Source organism: Aplysia californica, unplaced genomic scaffold (assembly GCF_000002075.1).
Source record: "Aplysia californica isolate F4 #8 unplaced genomic scaffold, AplCal3.0 scaffold00063, whole genome shotgun sequence".
NCBI lineage: Eukaryota > Metazoa > Mollusca > Gastropoda > Aplysiida > Aplysiidae > Aplysia > Aplysia californica.
This window is the reverse complement of record NW_004797333.1, coordinates 1,673,284-1,693,683: the sequence shown is the minus strand read 5'-3', so window position 1 is coordinate 1,693,683 and position 20,400 is coordinate 1,673,284. Positions and strand designations below refer to the sequence as shown.

The 20,400-nt window shown below is 37.0% G+C and overlaps 1 protein-coding gene across 1 annotated transcript; it reads right to left on the bottom strand.

Annotated features, from left to right (window-relative positions):
* Positions 1-6,514: 6,514 nt before the first annotated feature.
* LOC101857174 (ADP-ribosylation factor-like protein 15) lies at positions 6,515-19,929 on the bottom strand. Its single transcript, XM_005093428.3, has 5 exons — positions 19,438-19,929; positions 13,315-13,459; positions 10,046-10,105; positions 9,183-9,391; positions 6,515-8,682 (listed from the first exon to the last, which is right to left on the bottom strand). The coding sequence occupies exons 1-5, from the start codon at positions 19,489-19,491 to the stop codon at positions 8,497-8,499; spliced, it is 654 nt and encodes a 217-aa protein (XP_005093485.1). The 5' UTR covers positions 19,492-19,929; the 3' UTR covers positions 6,515-8,496.
* Positions 19,930-20,400: the final 471 nt, after the last annotated feature.

Sequence of the window (20,400 nt, the reverse complement as noted above, 5' to 3'; positions counted from 1 at the left end):
CCACATGGATTTTCAATTAATTTCATTTATTCAAATCCTTTTATGGTATTTAAAAAACACAGAGAATATAAAGCAAATTATATAGGGAATATTTATGCTATTGTGATCAGAGAAAAAAAAAAGAAGCATAAAGAAAAAAATAGAAAGTGCAAATAATCATGAAAAATAGCATTGAAAAATCTCATACAATCAGCTTTCACCGACTTGCAGTATAAGCAAACAAGAGGAAGAAATGAGGAAACAAAAAAAATTATACATCACTAGTGTAATTATTGTTATAAAACTGTCAATAGCCTTTTGTCAACTACAGCTCACTACTTAATACTTAAGCAGTAAAAGAACGTTGCAATACAAAAAAGCAAACACACGTTAAAGAGGATGAAAAATCACATCTAAACCTGTAAAGGAAAAGGGCAAGAAAGGAATCAACATTTTTATCTACAACAAAAAGAAGGAATTTAAGTCTCTTTAATTGTAGAGAATTTCTGCTTCAAATTATAACATACAGACCTTAAACTCAAAGGAGTATGGTCTAGATCTATACATATTCTAAAAATATCAATCAGTGAACTTCATGTAAACAACTACTGTTCTTCAGCAGATTTAAAGTTTGCATTGTACTGTGCTGGCAATGTTTAATCCTGTTAAGACAAAATTCTCTGAATAAGTAAAATAAATTCATTCATTTTTCCTATGTGCTTTGAGCAATTCAGTGAGTAGTGGTGCACTTATCTGAATCACATATTCAAAATAATGGCGTAATGGAAGTATGACAGGTTCCAAAGGATATAAGAGCCAGGTCAAATTTTAATCAACATCGAATAATACAGTTTTCAGGAAAAAGTCGTAAAGGCAGTGTACAACATACAAAGTGGTCATCATCAAATAGCTAAATAAGTTCCGAGTTTGGAATCTCTAGAAATAGAATACTTGTGTTTATTAAGATATATGATTTCTAGGAAAAAGCAAACAATTCAGAGCTGAGAGCAAAATGCGATGACATCATGAAAACAGATTCTCTCACCGCCAAGATTTTCTACAGCTTTCAATTTTCCTTTGTATCAGACAATAAGCTTAAAGCAGGACCCACTTATGATCTCAAACACTGTTTCTTTTAATAGTAGTTATTCAAGTGAAAATGATTTACAATTTGATCTTCTACTTGCAATAATTTGACTCCAATTTAAACACGAGGCACTGAACATTGTAACAGCCTCACTTGGGCAAGACAAGCACATTTCCTTTTTCATGAGTTCTTTTGTGGTTTTGAATAATTAAATTATTGGAGGTAGACATACAAATTTGCTAAGATCAGCTTTGAACAAAACTGAAGAACCCTCAAGGCTAGAGTTCCCCCAACCCTAAAAAAACCCAACCCAACCCACTAACCCCAACTTATTAGACAAAAGACAAAAGTCTCGTTGATAATAGAGGAGAGATTCCAAATCACATTTCATAAATAAAGAAGAGGATAAAAAGAATAAACCTGGTGGACGGAAGAGAATCGGAGTAAGATGAAATAAGAAGGTGCAGTAAATAGTTTTTGCCCCCTATTATACAAGTTGAATAATCAAGGATAAGAATTGGATAAGACAACATTCCCATATGTGAATCGTCACATACTCTTTCAATGTAGAGGGCCTCAGAATTATACCAGTTCAAAATGAGACAAGATCTATATCCAGAGGGGGAAAAAAGTTACATTAAATATATAAATGAAGAATTCAGTCAAAGGATTTATATGATCTCATTTGGTTTGACCTAAAAATTTCATCAAAATCAAAATTGACTCATCAGTTTTCATAGAGGCAAAGTATTACGTATCAACCACCACACTAGGACTTCAGTCCCAAAAATCCTTAAACAGGGGATGAAATACATCATTAGAAAGAGTACAGCAAATGTTTTTTTTGTGTGTGAGAGAGTCTCCAAGTTCTAATAAAAAGTGTTTGTGTGAGTAAGAATCTCTTTGACTCGAGTTCAGCAACTTTTATCAAATGCAAAGTTTACTTTACTTTGCAATGCTACTGGTAATTTTGTACCAAGAAAAGACAACAAAACATTACCACTATTGTAGTTTCTTTAACTACAGAAAATAGAATGAAGACTCACACAACTTGGAAACTGCAGCATGTAGACTTGTTGAAATCTGATATTATGTAAATATAGACGCTTGCGCTTTTAAGCGACAATAATAAATTTTGTCTGATCGAACCCTCAAAACTGCAGTCTGTGTCTTGAGGGGGGGAAAAGCAAAGGGAAATGATCATGCTAGTAATTGAAATTATATATGTGTATACAGTACTGTATATAAAGTTTGCAAAAGAGAATCATGTACATGTGTGTTCTTGAAGAGATATATATATATATATACGATCGAGACATTATTTCTTCTGTCCTAAACATACATTGAAAAGACTGTTCCCTTTGCCCACAATATCCTGAGAACCTATAATTTGATAAAAAAAAATTATACACACATAAATGTATATAATATATACCAATATGTAAATTTTCTTGGAAATTCACTTTTAAACAGTTGCAAAATAAAAACTTTGTTTTATATATATATATATATATACAAGACACTTTAAGAATGTGTGCATAATATAAAGCAGAGAAAGAGAGAGAGAGATAGAGAGTGACAGAGAGAGACAGACTGACTTTCATACTTGAAAGTTATACACAAAATGATTCCAAAGAACATGTATATATAAAAAATATATCACATATGACAAGATGATGATGTCGAAACTTGTTAAGTTCATTCAGATCATTCAAACTAAAAGTAAAAGGGAAATATATACCAACAAGATTATTTACACAACATTTACTTATAATTGAAAAGCAAAAAAAAACAAACAAAAACAAACCTCACACTGAGCCAAATAATATAATACAGTCAGACCTGTCCAAGACGAAATCACAAATGAGCCAGGAAAAAATTTTGTTAGGTCTCAAAATATTTTCTCTGTTGTGGACTAGGGAACGAAGGGGTGGGAGCATCCAGAGGGTCAGCCTGTACACGATGGGAACAAGGGTCACCTGTCCACTTGGCAGGCAGTGGTGACAAAATCAAATTCTCCAAAGTGATATTCTCTGTTTTTCAAAATAAAATGCCACCAGTGCTTGCATCTCATAGGACCACTGATCAATAAAAAAAACAAATAAAAAAAAAAAGAAACCATTGCACGCCTCCTTTCTTTTCACCCGTAACCCCACTCATCGATGCAAGTAATAAGCACAATCAACCAATGCTACTCTGACCTTGGATTTAACAACTATTCAAGGAACTTTTTTCTCTACAAACGATCAGGGTGGCAAACAGCTGTTTAAAATTTATTTCATACCTCTCGCTACAGAGAAGAGTTTCCGTGCTGGAGCGCCACTTGGGCACTTTCACAAGCAGTGGTGAGATTCACACACACCACCCTGACCATTCGCACCACTTACATGGATGGGGTAACAGCTATCCCTAAACTCACTTCCATGCCAGTTGGTGTGGCATAAAGCAAATAGAACAAAACTTGGGGAAGTTTTGTCTCAAATCCTGGCTGAGCTGATAAAGCAATTTCCGTCTTGGACAAGTCAAAACCCTTCGAGGGGAAGGAATATCTGTTTCTATTTCTGGGTTGAGCAAGTTTCTGTCTTAGGCAGGTGTATTATGGTATAGAGGAATCGACTGAAGGGGGAGTGGGGAGATTCCGTTATGACATGTTTCGTTAAGGCAGGTTCGACTGTACTTCATCAGGAGAGCACTTTTCTGTTCTGGATACTCAGAAATTAAAAGATCTTGAAAACACCAGGAAGGGCCAAGGCTGGGGGCATGAAAAGAAGTATAGTTCTTTATCAATTACAGCTGTTCATGTCCAGCATGAATTTTTCGAGATCAATAGAACGGTTTGTCATTGAAGAGAGTAAAAGAGATTGTATGTACTATAAAGTATCAGTTATAGCAGTCCATGACCAGAACCAATTTCTTGAGATCAATAAAGTATGGTACTGTTGAGGAATCTTTATCCTTTCCCTGTGCCTTACCAAACATTTTTCTTCTGTTCTTGGCGGCTCTCCTTAAAAGGTTCTTCTCTTTTTTTTTTAAATTTGGACGTGAATAGGTATGAAGAAAGACTGGACACTCAATAGTAAAGGCCCTTCCCAAGATATGTTCACCAAAAACCCCCCCCCCAATCCTAAATAGTCCTGCAATGTTCATGAATACATTTTATACACACAAGATAAAAAGTAAACAAAAAGAAACCAGCTACACATCAACCCAGAGGCCAAAAGTACCTTTCCTATAAGAGTGTTGACGTATCTAGAAAGATCTTAGTACCAGTGCCATTAGATCAGACGAATTTTCTGTAAGAAGAGGTGTCATAACATTAAAAGAAAAGACATGGAAATCTCCATCCCAGCCAAAACAAACAATAATAACAATAAAAGAAACTCAAGGCTACATGAAGAGAAACAGTAAGACTATTTCTCAGGGTTCAAATTCAATCTTTCATCATAGTAGAGCAAAACAAAAATCTTGGTGCAGTTGCCCCGAATATCAATATTCTCTATCTGCCTCAACGAAGATTAAGTTTTTGCTTGCACTAATTAATAACTATCCTAAAAAGTCCACCAAATAAAACTACAGCTCTGAAAGCAACAAATATATTGTTCATCTTCACTTTTATGACGCAAATTCCTGAAATGAGAATTGCACTAAACTTAATCTAGTTCTGAAGTAGTAAGCAGAAATACAAAATATATGTGAGGCAGCATGGTGAAATCAGGCACTCGGCAAAATAATGAAAGAAAAGGAAATGGCATTTTTCCGTAGATCTGTGAATTTTTATCGAATTTATGTTTTTTGGCTCAACACCTTTTATGCCCTTTAAAGAGCACATTTCTGTGTGGATTGTACTGAAAAATGTTGATTAAAGGCGTAAAAGATGTACATTTTTGTTTCCACAGACTCTCAAGCTAAGGAAATAAACTCAACTTTGGCGGCCATATTGTCACTAATTTGACCTCTGAAACCAGGTGGCCCCCACCTCCTCAATCGCCAATTCCTTGACTTGTATCCAAGATAAATGGATATTTTGTTCATTAAAAGCAAGGCAAATGGACAGACTTTAAGAGGATACCAATAACTCCATATGCCCCAAAATTGACGAGCGCCTGATTCTACCGCATTGGGATACATATGAAACAGCAATTGAGCAACAAAATAATTTCAGCTACTGAAACCTCTATTGGAATGTCATGTAGAAAATTAAAAAACGATTTTACTGTAAAAGACATCTCATGTTTTTACGACTATCAGATCAGGTCACCCGTAGATAGGTCGATTTTTTAAATAATACTGTGCTTCAGGACCAGACCCAAGAAATCAAAATATTTAATACCGGTATTACTTAAAAACCATAAAAGAAAAACGAATAGAGCTATGCAATATATGCAGACAGCATTTCTGGAGCTAACTGAATCAAACTAAACAAAAAGAGGAAACAACAAACTAACTTATTACAGATTTCTTTTAAAAAGCAAAATGTTGCTTACATCTCCATTAACACACAAGATTCAGCTGATGAACATAGCCGCAGCTTCAAGTACATTTTTCTCACTATTCTGATTCTTAAAATCTACTTTAAAAAGTGGTAAAAGTGTGTGTGGCAGGCGGTTTACTCTTTAACTTAACCCTTACATAAAAGACAGTTTCAGTAAAATGGTGAAAAAAGGCTGTCTCTAGAAACAGGCCAAAAAATTCAGAAACAATTAGAACCTTACTAAACAGCATTTTTGTTTGGCCTACACTATAAAATCTTTAAAAGTCATAAGTGAATTGAGGGTAAAAAAAAACAACCCCCCCCCCCCCTCCAAATAATAAAAACAACCAACCTTGTGACCAGCTTCAAAGACAACTGATGAACTTTCCTATAAAACTAAATGGCGTAGTTTTCATATAATACCGTGAACAAACAGACAAAAAAATCTCATCTTAAAACAAAAAATCCCACCCAATAAATTCAACAGCTGAAACTAGCAAATGCAACATTTGGAAAATTGTGGAACATCAACAACTCTGACTTGTCAGAAACACCTCGCGACTCATCGCTAGCGAATGCCAAGCACGACATGACGTCACGTCACGCATAAGGAGACATAGGCTAAGAGCTCATTCCGTCTTTTGCCTGGGACTTCACACTCGGCTTGGGATTACAAAACAGGACATCTAAGCTAAATCTCCAGCATCAAGTTTACTTCTTTCAACCCCCTCTTCACGAGAAATTTTTTTTAAGTCATCAATATTTCAGTGCTGTGGGAAACAAATTAAACAAACAAACAAAAAAAAAGGGGGGGGGGGGGGGGGAAGATGTCAGCTCACATAATTTGTATTCTCCAATGACATGTGCACAAGTTAATATTGATCCACTGTAAATTCTGAACAGCCATGGACAAGTACAGGGAATACTAGAATAATATACAAGCAACATTCTGCCTTTCATCCTACATTTCTTTAAACGCATTATATCTGAGAAGTAACAAATGATAGAAGCATCACTCTACAGAGTTTAATTACATTCAACACAACATTTAAACATTACTTCTTCAAGAATTTCAATTGACAACCATACAGAAATGACACACGGAGTACATAACAAAGCTGCATAGTTTAAGAAGGAAGAGAAACTTCAGAAACAATCATTTTTCCTCTCCATAACATTTGAGAGGTATCATTTCCTTGCCTCTCGCTGTGATACAGGATACAAAAGCTGCATATTCCAACAGAACATATAATGAAAATATTCATGTGAAATGCACAAGTAATTTCTGTTCATGGTCTTTCTACAGAGCATGATAGTTTTAACAAGTTCAAAATGTGCAAGTAAACAAATAACAATCAATAAGGCATTGCAATAAGGGCTTACCTATAAAGTTCAAATAAATTATACTTCTGCAGCAGCTGCAATTTTCTTCCTTCATAGTACAGGGGAAGCCAACTCTTTATTCCCAGAGCACAGCTGATGTTACACACATAATTTATGCTGGTAAGATTTTCTTCTGTTTTGGGGAACATTGAGTTCAGATATTTCCAGGATAGGGCTGCTCTTCTTTGACTTTCAACAGTCAATCAGCCTAAACAATTGCAATGTTTATGGAAGAGCTTTAGTTTTCCATCCTTATCTGAGCAAATTAAGGTCCTGATCAAAAGCTGCCCAAGGACTAGGCGTGCGACCCCTCTCCTCCCCATCTTAATTTATTCATCAACGTAAACCAGAATGTCGTTCATTTTGAAATTTGAAAACATATTGTCACTGCATGGCTAAACCAACTTCAAATTATCCAGTCACTGAGGGTGAGGAAGCAAAAAATATCCTCAAAGCACAACTTGTTCTCAGCAGAATTATGTTACAAATAATGTAAGTGTTTTGTGAACCCCAACTGACACAGTTCAGATAATTTACAGAGCAGTCTGCTTCAATCTGGACTGTCAGGACCTACTCAAACAGAGCCAGACACAGCATCCAGTCAAACAGATTGAGAACTGATTTCCCAACGGAGGAATTGAGCTCCGTCTTCTCCATGCAACGGCGAAGAGATTAACCATTACACAACATATGCCTGTCGTTCCTTTGGGTTGATAATATGACATCCAGAAAGAACGTATCCAGAGCATGCTCTTTCCATTTCAGATTGGGTATTGAAAGTACCCTCTTTTTGTCTCCCATGATAAGTTTCCAGCAGTCATTGAATACTGATTCAGCAGTTGCAACAAAGAAGACTTCACTGGCAATGACCATCAAATCAATCTTTCAGATATTTTAACAACAAAATGTATGTTTTAGTGCTTACAGAACATAAAGCTTTGAAATATAAACAAGAGTAATAGAATATAACATCTCATGTCATAGAGCTCTCATCACATCTAACCGGCCACAACAAACACGTTACAAAATGCCTTATTGGATATGGTGTAACACCAAATACCATTCTACCAATCAGGCTGTTTTCCTCTATCAACACAAGACAAAAGAACTGCATGAATATTTGCAAAGTACTAATTTGCTCATACCAGAAAGATAACCTGCATGATGTGATTCAGTCTCTTCCCTTGAGACTTATATCGTGGTTCTTCATCCCTGCAATCTAGATCAAGAATAGAGTGATGCCACTCCAAAGATAACTAGAGAAAAAGACGGAACCTTATGTATCTGAAAAGGTATTACAATAAGATAACTATCATCTAACATCAGAAAACTATCTATGCCGTATTATAACATTATTTTGATCCACATTTTGGGAGTACATTTTCTTCTTAAAGACCAGACTCCAATGTAATAGGAACTCATTAAACTTTTCAAACTTCCCCCAATCTGACAGTAATTTGCGTGGCTGAGCTTGAAAGAAACCGCCCTCATCCAAATTTCAGCCACTTAAAGTCTGATGCATGACAGACTACTGCCATCATCAGCATATCAATTATTTCAACAGAAAATCTCTTGATCATAAACGATTCGTATGCTGAGGAGAGTTCTGCCTCTGCTCTATTTCTGCATCCAAATTTTTCTGTAGTATCTCGTTAAAGTGTGAGAAGATTTCCAGCAAAGTCTCCTTGTTACTGACAACACAGCCACGAATCAGCCACTGTCGACCACTAAATGTTGTATCTGCTTCTAGAAACTGTGACACCTGTGTAGAATATAGGTAAAATATGAAAAACACATTCTCAGTGAAAAACTAAAGAAAATCAGTATAACATTGTTAAATTCTACAATAAAATAAAAAAAATTGAAGAGCAACGGAGTAATGAAGCCGTCAACAAATGAATACCTTAGATTCTGACACCCAGGTAAGCCCGGCTTATGGTTCCCACTATGGGTAATTAGCCTGGATCTTGTGCATTTGGCATAGGGGGACATAGTTTAGTCAGGACACCCAAGTAAGCAACTTCCAGGAGGCTTAGACCCCCCCCCCCAAAAAAAAAAATTTTTTTTAAAGAAAAAAAGAATCTGTACAGGTTTGCAAGCTTCAAAGCCAATTAAAACTGATAGAATATTACTCACTAACAAGATAAAAGATTCCACATCATAAACAAAATCAGAACTCAAATTCTAGGCATGACATAAACCAACACTGCCTTGATCTCCCAAATCAAAGATAGATCAGAACAATCAGGAAAAAGTACTCACCTCCTCAACACTGCGGGCATTTTCTTTATCTTGTCCAGTGAGAATAACAAGCAATGGAAGAGACTTGAGTTGTTGATGCTTGACTGCGTTGTGCAATTCAGTCTTGGCAGTCTGCAGTTTTCCTTCCTCTGAGCTGCTGTCTATTACGAAGATAATACCTTGAAAAGTCTGGAAGTATCTTTCCCAATATGGTCGAACTTTGTCGCCCCCTATAAAAAAAAGATAAACATTACATAATTTCTTTCTTTTCTGTTGTAATAATTCATATACACAAACATTCAACATTTGTGAGGCATCGTAGTAAAATCAAGTGCTTGTCAAAATGAGGAAATCCAAGAAACGGGCACTCTTTCGCCACTTTGGCAATTTTTATCAAATTTTCGTTTAGTGGCTCAACGCCTTTTTTGTCCGTTAAACAAACATTCCACGTGAATTTTTACTGAAAAACATTGATCAAAGGCACATAAAATATATGTAAATTTTCAGTTTTTCAAGGCCTCTCAAGCTACTGAAGTTACTAAACTTTGGCAGCTATTTTCTCATTCACTTTACCTCTGAAACCAGGTGACCCCCACCTTCTTCAATAAATATCTCGACTTCTATTTAGATAATCTAGATGGGTATTTTTTTTCCCATCAAAAGCAAGGCAAATGAACAAGCTTTCAGATTAAACCAATAGCTCCACATGCCCAAAAATGAATGAGCGCCTGATTCCACCATGTCGTTACACATTTGTTTCATTCTCTTTCTGTTGAAATAATTCTAATACACAAATGTTAAAAAAATTTTTATAAAAAGAAAAGTGCCACAAAAAAAATAAGTAAATAAAAAACATGCGAAATGAAAAAGGAACATCAACATACCACCAAGTTCTTTCACATCCAAGATGCAGTCCTCAAACAAAATGGCCTTAATGCTGAATCCTGTAAGAGACAAAGAAAATAATACAGGAGCCACTGTTTTATGCAAACTTCCCAAAACAGAAAAAGAAAATTGAACTTGTTCTTCTAAATACCCATACACTCATTCGAAATAATTGACAAAAATCTGCATTTCCTGCCAACACGACTGTTGCTTAAAAGGACTTCAGTGGCTCTGTCATTTGGGATATTTCGATAATTTTCATATATATCTATTCCAAATGCTATTATTAGTATACCAAATATATACATGTATGTACATTCACAGGATACATCGAGTGATAGAAGAAAGTGCTTTGTGAAAAATATGATTCTACTTCAAAACTTTCTGGAAAACACAAAGCCCTTTCTGGTGTATGACTTGCAAGAAACTTATCCAGGGTGTTTGCTTTCTGCTCACTCATGAACGTATTTGAGGTAGCCAAAAGCGCCCCAAAAAAATGTTGATGTTTGAAATAAAAATATTGAGAAAAACAATCTAAAAATGTTTTTTAGTAACTTCGAAATGTTGACACTGCTTTGAAAATTATTTTTTTTTAATTAACATATTTATCAAAAAGAATTGAAAATTAACCCCCCCCCCCCCCCCCCCTAAAAAAAAAAGCAATTAAAGAAGTAGAAAAAACACCTTTCCAATAGAGTTGATAAACTTTAACTTCTCAAAACTGTAAACAATGCAACAATCCTGTCTATATTTCTAGGGATTCTGCTATTTCCATTTGGTAAAATCTTTTTATTATTGCATTATATTTATAAAACTATTCATAATCATGTATCTGCCAGTGAAGTAAGTTGTCCATAGGAAACAAATTGTTAAGCTAAAATTCATGATAGAGGCAATTTTTCTTACTAAGTAACACGCTGGACCCTATTTAAATCCATCAGGCTTAGTATTCCTATTAACCTAAAACAGTCGGTCTGTAAATTAAGAAAGTGGCTTTCACAAGCTATTTTCACTTTAAAATATCTTTCGCCAGCATGCTCTAAATTTAAAAGCACACAGACTTCCCTTTGCTTCCATTGTTTATTCTGAAATGAAAGCAGATGGGACATTGGGACCACTGAAAAAGATATGTATGGAGCATGCAGGAGTGGCCTGCACCCATAGTGAGGACACCATGAGCTGTTTGTTGCTCTCTTACACTTGTATGCTGCCCACAGATGTAGCCTCTACATACAAAAAACCCCATTCCCACCTTCATGTAAACCATAACCTGTCACAACATTTGGATGGAGAAATTCTCTGTTTGATCAACTTACTGCCATTTAGATCTAATCCAAATCATTTTCTACAATAGCACTATACAAAGAGGAGAACATTCACAACATTCTCAGACTTTGGTTTTGTATACAGTAGGCCTACATGATCTTTCTTTCTTGTCAATTCTCTCTATTTCTCTTTTTTCTAATCATAACGACAATCCCTGCCTCAGAACAAACATCCACACAGCCACTTGAAACACTTAAGGACAACATATTAAGGCGACACACAACTGATTAAAAAATATGCGCTATTCTGAATGTAAACCATTTGATGATTTGAAATCTTAAGGATATTTCCTGAATAAATGTTTGTCTCTGGTGAATTTACGTACCTCTATATCTCTTGATTTGAAATGATTTGACTTAGCTTGATTCGACTTAGCTTGATTCAGCTGTTTCTGAGTAATTGGCATACTGCAATTTGGTGACAATTTTCCCCTACCTCTTTGGATATTCTGAAACCTCTAAATATTGGTAGTTACTGAGAGAGCCACACTTGAAGTACACTTTGGCGTTTACCAAGGTAAAAATTATGGTATTCTCTACACGACAAATGAGGTATAATGCAAAATAAAGTAAACATTTTAGATGCGAGTGACCTGAAAAGCTGCTTTCAAGTGTTTTATCTATTTGGCTCAGCCACAGCTGTAGGAAAATGGATAATCATGACATCAAGAGGCTTGTTACAAAAGCAAATTCACGTTAGAGTGTTTATTTTTGTAATGTCACACTGAAGAGCTTACATGCTTACAGCAGCTATATTTAATGAGTACACTCTTTGTGCTGCTACAGAGGCAGAGATTTTGCTGTACTGAGCGATCAGATACAGAGAGAATATTGTAACTGTCACAACTTACAGATTGGTGTTAGTTTTAGTAAGAGTTTTATGACACCTGCAGCACAAATAGGTATAAAAAAGTGCTGAAAATTAGAGAGTAGCACACAAAGAAAAGAATATGGAGAGATAAAGGCATTAGATATTTGATACGAAAGAAGGAACAAACCACACTAGAGCACCCTCCAAACACAAACAACGTACATATATATTCGTTTTTAGTTTTAGTAGAGGTTTTACAGCGCTCGCAACTGCATAAGGTCATATGAGTGCCAAGGGGTGGATGTCAACAGCAAAGTCCTTACAGGGAATCAGACTTACTCTGCTCACCTCTCTAGCTTCAACAGCACAAGGTCTGCTTCGACTATCAAGGCACCCCGGAAATAGCGGGTCACATGAGTGTGACAAACATACAAAAAAGTAGAGGAAAATCCCGATAGTAAGGATTAGGAAAGAAAAAGCAGCAGTTCCCTATTGTCGTTCAGGCACAGTTATGAGAATGACATTGTTGGATCAGTCCATTTACAATTCTACTGTGCATTAGAATGAGAAAAGTCCCCCCCCCCCCTTTGGGAATGGCCTAAAGACACTTCAGTCAGTGACACCGCCCTGGGGGGTTTACATATATTAAATAGAGTTTTATCTTAGTAAAAACTCAAGTAGAGAAACACATTCAAACAGCTACGGTCACATACGTTAAGTGATGGGGGAAACGATACAAAACAGCAGCAGGTAAAAGTAAAATGGGGAACCATTGACTCGGGGACCGGAAACCACAGACAGCAGTACTGACTCAGCTTTATTCAGTGTATCCATGGATCAGCCTTTTCAGCGGAGTACCTTCATGATCTCACCATAATCCCCCCGTACAGAGGTATATAAGGCATTTTGCATGCTAATAGCATGCCATGTCAAACAATAAAACAAGAATTCATAAAACCATAGATCTTCCATTCAATCACAATCATGAGTTTATGCTAAAAACACAAAGTTTCTGTAAAATAATTTTTAAAAAAAATAATACCCAGATCAAAACCTTTGCATGTTCATACACACCCTTGTAGATATTATGGTAAAATGTCATTTATGCACAAACTTATTCATTGAAACTTACCTATAGTAGGCTCAATTTTGTGGAGGTCATCTCCACTAAGGGTAGCTAGTATTGAACTTTTCCCAGCACCTTCCAGTCCAATACATAAAATGGCAAAATTTGGCCTCACTGGTGATGGTCCCTTACAACATAGCCTGCGATAAAGCTGAGGAATTAAAAAAAAAAACACATCCCAAATTAACAAAAAAGACGGGAAACATCCACAAAAGAAAACATTTTTTAAAAAAAACTACACATCAAATTAGGAAATGTCAAATTCTTTTTTCATCAGGTCGAAACTTGAGTTGAACAACCTTGAAAAGCAGGCAATATCATAAAATATTCTACATTAACTCCTTAACTTTAAAATAAAATGAAGAAAACACGGTGCTGGTTTGGTTGATGGTCTACTCAACTTTCTACTGCCAGAACAGTCCAACAGCTTGTGACAAGCATCAATTTGCATAAATATCCAGGCTTGGGATTGTCATTAGCCGCATTAAAGTGTTTGTCATCAGAAGGACTGTTAACATGTATTGGCGGTTGTAATTTTCATCTCCCCTCTGCTATATACAGGCTTGGGGGACCTGTTCTTGGCCTCATTTTAAAGAATGTTGGCCCTCAAAAAGACTATTCATGATATTTTGATGGTTTGTAATTTGTCCCCTCTTAATTGCATTAGACAGTCTTGTTATGATGTATTTAGAATGGTGATATATATATATATATATATATATATATATATTATATTGGGTCCATCCTTCCTCCTAAATACAAAAAATCTTCATCCAGCTTCTCAGAGCACTGTTTTAAATAAGGGACTGCGTCAAAAAGGATAAGTTAAGAGAGTGGAAAGGGAAAGGGAGCCCGAGGGGGGGGGGGGGGGTGTGGAAATTATTAATAATTATGAGTGTATGAGAGGAATAGATCTCTTGTCCACTGTCCAGTCGACAAAAAGTGGCTGGCTCTGACAGTCTTGCCCTGATAACGAACTGTCCCTGCTTCTGATCTGGCTTGAAAACCTGCATCCATTATAATGGGGGTGGGGATGGGGGGGGGGGGAGGGGGGAGGGGGACTTGTCAGATGCTACCAGGTCACTCTGAATCAGCCGACTCAACTCGGCTTATTTCATTGTGTTTGTTTTCCAGGGTAAAGTTGAGTCTTCAGACAAGGGGATAAATATATCATTGATCAAAATGAAAGGACTTTAATTTTAAAGTACCTTTTTACCTTGCCCTTTTTCTCTTGCACTTTGAATAGAAGGTTTCTTTTCAACAAAACGTTGTCAAAGGGGCACCTGCATTATTAAAAAGTGACCTTCAACCAAGTCTGCTGTACATTGAGGCAAAACTAATGTGGGTAAACTGCTTGGAACACCATGTCACTGACAGACCAATAAAAGGCAATTCAATTTACTACACAACATATCACATGTCAGGCCAGATAGGCTAAATTATTATTATAAATTAACATATCACATGTCATGCCAGATAGGCTAAATTATTACAGTAATCTCCGCCTAAGATCCCACCGCTTACGATCCCGGTTCGCTTAAGATCCTGCTGTAAGAAAACATAAATTTTACTATACAAAAGTTAACCCTAAGATCCCGCTCTGATTCACTCTGAAGGTCTACATTCGGCTAAGATCCCGCATTTCAGATAATAATTTGCGGAACAAAAACCCGGGCGGGACAGCCGATCAACCAAGAGTGAAAAGTTGAGATCAATAAACTGTCTGTAGCGTCAAAGATTAGCTACTATCGGGAATGTGATCACATACACACGTAAAACTCGATGAAGTGATACAATGTTTGCCCCAGATGGGATCACACCGGGGTGTGAACTGACCGACACGTTTGTTTTCCCCGAACATCGCACTCACACCTGAGCTCTCCCCCTAAACTTGCATCACTCGCTGAGTGGGTAGGGCCTACATGTTCGCTCCAGGCGGGAATCACATCGAACTGTGAACTCTTCCCTGACCGTTGCAGAAGTTGTCTCTACTCCCGAATTTGCAAGACACACTGAATTTTAATTGGTGTGTTACGACAAAGGTAGTGGGGGGAGATTCGGTCAGAGATGGAAGGCTATAATTTTCGACTCAAGTAACGGGAAGGGGCAACTGGATAAGCATAGATCTTGAGACATGATAGGATAATAAGTGAAAATGGCACGCCTCATCCCATTATGTACTGTGATAGGTCATCAAGGTTAACCACTCTTTGCTCGCCATACGTCAAAAACCAACTAAGCGGTCACGTCAATTCATTTTAGAGTGGAGGGAGACCATTTTTACAGATTATGAGCCTTAGCATGGGTCACCATAGATTCTTCCCTAGGTTCGTCGGTTAAGATCCCGGTTCGCCTAAGATCCCGCATTTCCTTGCTCCCGAGCACCGGGATCTTAGGCGGAGACTACTGTATTATAAATTCATATAATATAAAAGTCAACTGACAACGCTCTGACCACACTCATGTAACCTGGTCCTGCAAACCAGACCTGACGTACTCTTGTCTAATAGAAATAGAAAAGTATTGGTAGATGAAATTTCATGAAAATAAGACAGTGATTTAGGCAGCTTTGACTTCAAATGATGACAATATTTCCTAAAGATGAAAAAAAAAAAAATTTAAAAATGCCAAATCGTTACATGATGGCTCTCAGCTCAAGATTCTAGTTTTAAAAAATCAAGCTGAAATCAGTGATTATTTTATAATTTATAATAGCATTAGCTAGGCCTATAGTGCCGTTAAAAATCTGAGGCGCAATTTATTGCCAAATATTTCCTAAACTATCGAACATAGACTCTCCAGCTTTACATCATGATGTATCAATTTGTCTTAGTTTTGTAAACACCTGTTCAAAGTATTCTAGAAAATTCCTAAATATAACAAAGTCCAAGTGGTGGTTTCTACACATATTTAAAAAGTTTTACATAGTAAATTACAGCTGGGGCATTATCAGCACTATAAAAAGCAAAGCTGCCATTCTTTTTATCCAATCGTGGCATTATCATTATTGAATACATTTTTGAGAACCTTTACTTTAGTGCAAAAAATGTGTTCACAATAAAATCAATTTCTTGTACCAAATTTTTTCACTAAAGTTAAAAAAAAAGTAAAGGTGTTATTGGTGAGCTATGACATAGGCCATGTCATGTGTATACAAAAAATGAGTGTGAGAAGTGTTGTGAACAATTCCATTTTCCATGTGATGGAGATCATTTTAGTCTATAGTATTTTATAAATTTAGCTTGTTGGCTATGCATACGGCCCTCCCGTATGCAGAGCCTCGTGGCTATGCATATATATGGTCCTACCTCTAAAGTATAGATATAAATTAGATCTAATTTTAAAGTATGTTCATGGCCTTGATCATAATCACTCTCTAAGGCCTACTTGGAAGTGCGGTTATAATATATGGATCTACTGTCCTTCAGCAATTTTATAGAATCACCTTCGTCTCACAAATAAAGGCTAAAGGCAAATTAGGGTGTCATTTCGTAGCTTTATAGGTTTTTTCTGGGTCCCAGAACATGATGCATTAAAAAAAGTCTAAAATGGTTAGTTTTGATGTTACGGCACATCCAGGGGGGCACTCCCTCCCCTCCCCCAACTACAAAGACGTAATTGCTCGTCAGGGGGTCCCCCTGAAACCCCCTTAAGTACCCTAACGACTACAAAATTAAAAAGCATGCACAAACAAACAATATATTTTCAAAAGAATGCCTAAAATACGATTTTTATTGGCCCATAATACGTCGGAAAAAAAAAATGGCATGGATAGCAGCCACAAGACGGAAGTGATTCTATAAAAATAAAAATACCGTTTATAATATTTTCTTCCGGAAAAGTTTCAAGCGGGGACGATTAAATTTATAAAATGACGAAAAGTTTTTAAATATAGCCTCAATTGTTGAGGACAAATATGATTTAAAACTTAAAAGACAAACAAATTCATAAACTGCTGTGCACGTATTTTTTTCATGGGAGAGGAGTTCCGCAGAGACCCGCACTTACAGTGACACAGACTCACAAGGTCCAAGTGAGCAAACGAAACAAGAGTTAGGGTTAGAGTAAGGGCGAAAACAAAGAGAACGCCGAAACTTTTATTAAGCGGCGGAAAATCGACTCTGACAGGCGGTGTCTGCTTGACTCGACATAGAGGGCGCTTAACGCCTAGATCTAGATCTAGGAAAAAAATTACACCACAACACAGCTGGTATTTATAAAACATTTTATTTGGGGAAAAAAAAAACGAATTTCCTAAAATGCTTTTTTGTAAAAAATGTTATTCTGCTCTGTGACCACTCTAATTTGACGACGCTGATTTAAAAAAGTTTTTGTCTGCGTGAAGCAGCAGCTCTGAAATGACCATTTAAAATTGTCACCAGTCCAGTTGGGTGACATCACGCAAACCGCCGAACCCGAGATGGCGACGGCGAGACGGCATTGAGAGTTCGGGACCTCAGCGCTTTCTTATTTTTGTATTCTCCATTATAATCAGTGAAAACAGTATACAAAGAGTGAGCTTAAGAAGAAGCCACATTTTTACTGTTAAAAAATGGAGATAAGACAAGAAAGCACTGGGGTCGTGAGTTGACAGCCAGGCGCCCTTCCCAGTTTTTCGGCGCAATAAGAATGTAGTTTGGATTCCGATAAAGCCGACAACGCCGAGTGCTTTTAAGCCATCTCAGTCTGCCAGCTCTATGTGGGGCAAGTTGGAAATCATTATAAGGGAATTTTTTTAGAAGCGGCTACCCCGGGTGAGAATAAAAATACGATCAACCTCTCACCCTGGGTGAGACTTGCCAGCTTTGGCTATTCTCACCTGGTGTGAAACATGACCTGTTTTTCTTAATTTCGGAATACACTGTCTATCAGTGTGGAAGATCAGATAATAGACAAAAAACGTTAAATGAAATAGCACAAAAGTAAGCTAATTTGGTCTCCCACAAAGATGCTATACTATGGCTATTTCACTTTTCAAATCAAGCCGAAATACGCGATAATTTTTTTATATCCGGAAGTTCTTGCAAGATCTACTCTTGTCTTCTCTCTCTCTCTTGCACTCTCTTTCTGAATACAGTTTATCAGTGGGGATGATCAAATTGACAAAGAAAGTGGCTATTCTCACCCGCCCGGAAGTTCTCGCAAGATCTACTCCTCCCCTCTTCTCTCTCTCTCTGTCTCTTTCTGAATACTGTCTATCGGTGTGGACGATCAAATTGACCAAAACAAAGTTAAAAAATGATGTTAAAACACAAAAGTAAATTAATTTGGTTGTCTACAAAGATGCTACGGCTGTTTAACTTTTCGAATCGAGCCGAACTACACGGGTCGCCATTTTGTTTTGTTCTCTCTCTCTCTCTCTCCACTGCCCACAGACAAAATTGTACGCTTTTAGTAGGCTACAAGTACAGTTGTAATGGAACGTTTGTTCACAGCACAAAATTCTACAATTTTTCTCTTATCACAGTGTAGAATTCTGTGGTTTAGGGTGAACGCAAAATTTGTTGACACGCGCACCGGGTGAGAATAGCCACAAGACCCGCCTGCACTTAGAGGTGGCCATTGACAAAACAAATATATATAAAAAATGATGTTAAAACACAAAAAAGTAAATTAATTTGGTCGCCTACAAAGATGCTACGGCTATAAAATTTAACTTTTGGAATCGAGCCGAACTACGCGGGTCGCCGTTTTGTTTTGCCCGGAAGTTCTTGCGCTACTTCTCTTCTCTCCCTAGCCCTAACCCCCTAACCCTAACCTAGGCCTTTTTTTAACCCTAACCCTAGCTCTAACCCTAACCCCCTAACCCTAACCTAGGGTTAGGGACCAAAGCGAAATATGCCTGAGGGTATGAAAAACGCACATCGGAATTAAACGCGGGAATCTTAACAATCGCCGTCTCCGAAATTGGTGTTCTCTATGTTTTCACCCTTAGGCAATTATGGGTTAGATCTCTAGATTAGAAGTAGATATCTACATCTAGATGTAGATCTAGATCTAGATCTATCTAATCTAGATATCTAGAATCTAGAAGTCTATAATTCTCTGAATTTGACAACTTCAACGATGTCTACTTAACGGTTAATCGTACGAGTATGGAGATCTACCCTCGTATGTCATTGTACTTACAGCATAAAGCCCAACTCGACACAGGGCACATAAAATCCGAAAACTCTCACACATCTTGAAAAGCTTGAATCTTGCAGTCAACTCTTCGTCGACTTCGAAAGTATTTTTATTTTTGGACTGTCTCCGTTATTTCTCACTTGATCATTTTAATCTCAATCTTGATCTGTGAATACTTTTACCCAGCTCAGCCCTGTCTTCCGCGGTTAGAAGTAATTTATAAGTCACTTTACATATCTAGCAAAAGCCAACGGCACCTTTCACTTCCTACTAGCCTAGCCTAGATTCTTGATCAAGATCTGGCTCACTTGTACAAGAAGCCTTGTTCAACACACATTATAAACACAACAACAGCGTCAACAGCCCCCGAGTCTTTGAGTCCAGAGAAGGCAAGATCATCAGCCAACAGGGAAAATATTCACCAAATTCTAGCCTCTAGCCCAGGCCTATTCTCAAGAAAATCTTTTTGGGTTTTCAGTATGCCAGGTTTTAAACGTTGCGGCTGTTTTGAAATGTTTAGTGATGAATCCGGGTTATTTTCAGGTGTGTATTCTAAGTTTGTTAGTCTATTCTCAGAGTATCATAGCCTGATATGAAATTGACCAAAAGCTTAATCAAACTTATAATAAATTCTGCTCAAGAGAATAATGTACCTACTTCTCTCCCATAACAACACCAATAAAATAGCATTCTATTCTGGCAAAGTTTAGTGTTTTGCCTGGCATGTATATATTAATTTGTCATTTGTGGCTGGTTTTTGTTCTTCTTGCACGCACAGTGCAACTGTATGCCATAAGGCTAGGCTACAAGAGCAATTCTGCCTATAACTTCTCATTTAAGAGAAACTGATTTGTTAGCCATTTATAATTCTATAAGACCATCTCTTTTTGATAATTAGCAGGCCTATAGATCTAGATCTGCATCTACTTTTATTTCTTGAGAAGTATTATAAACTCATTCACACAA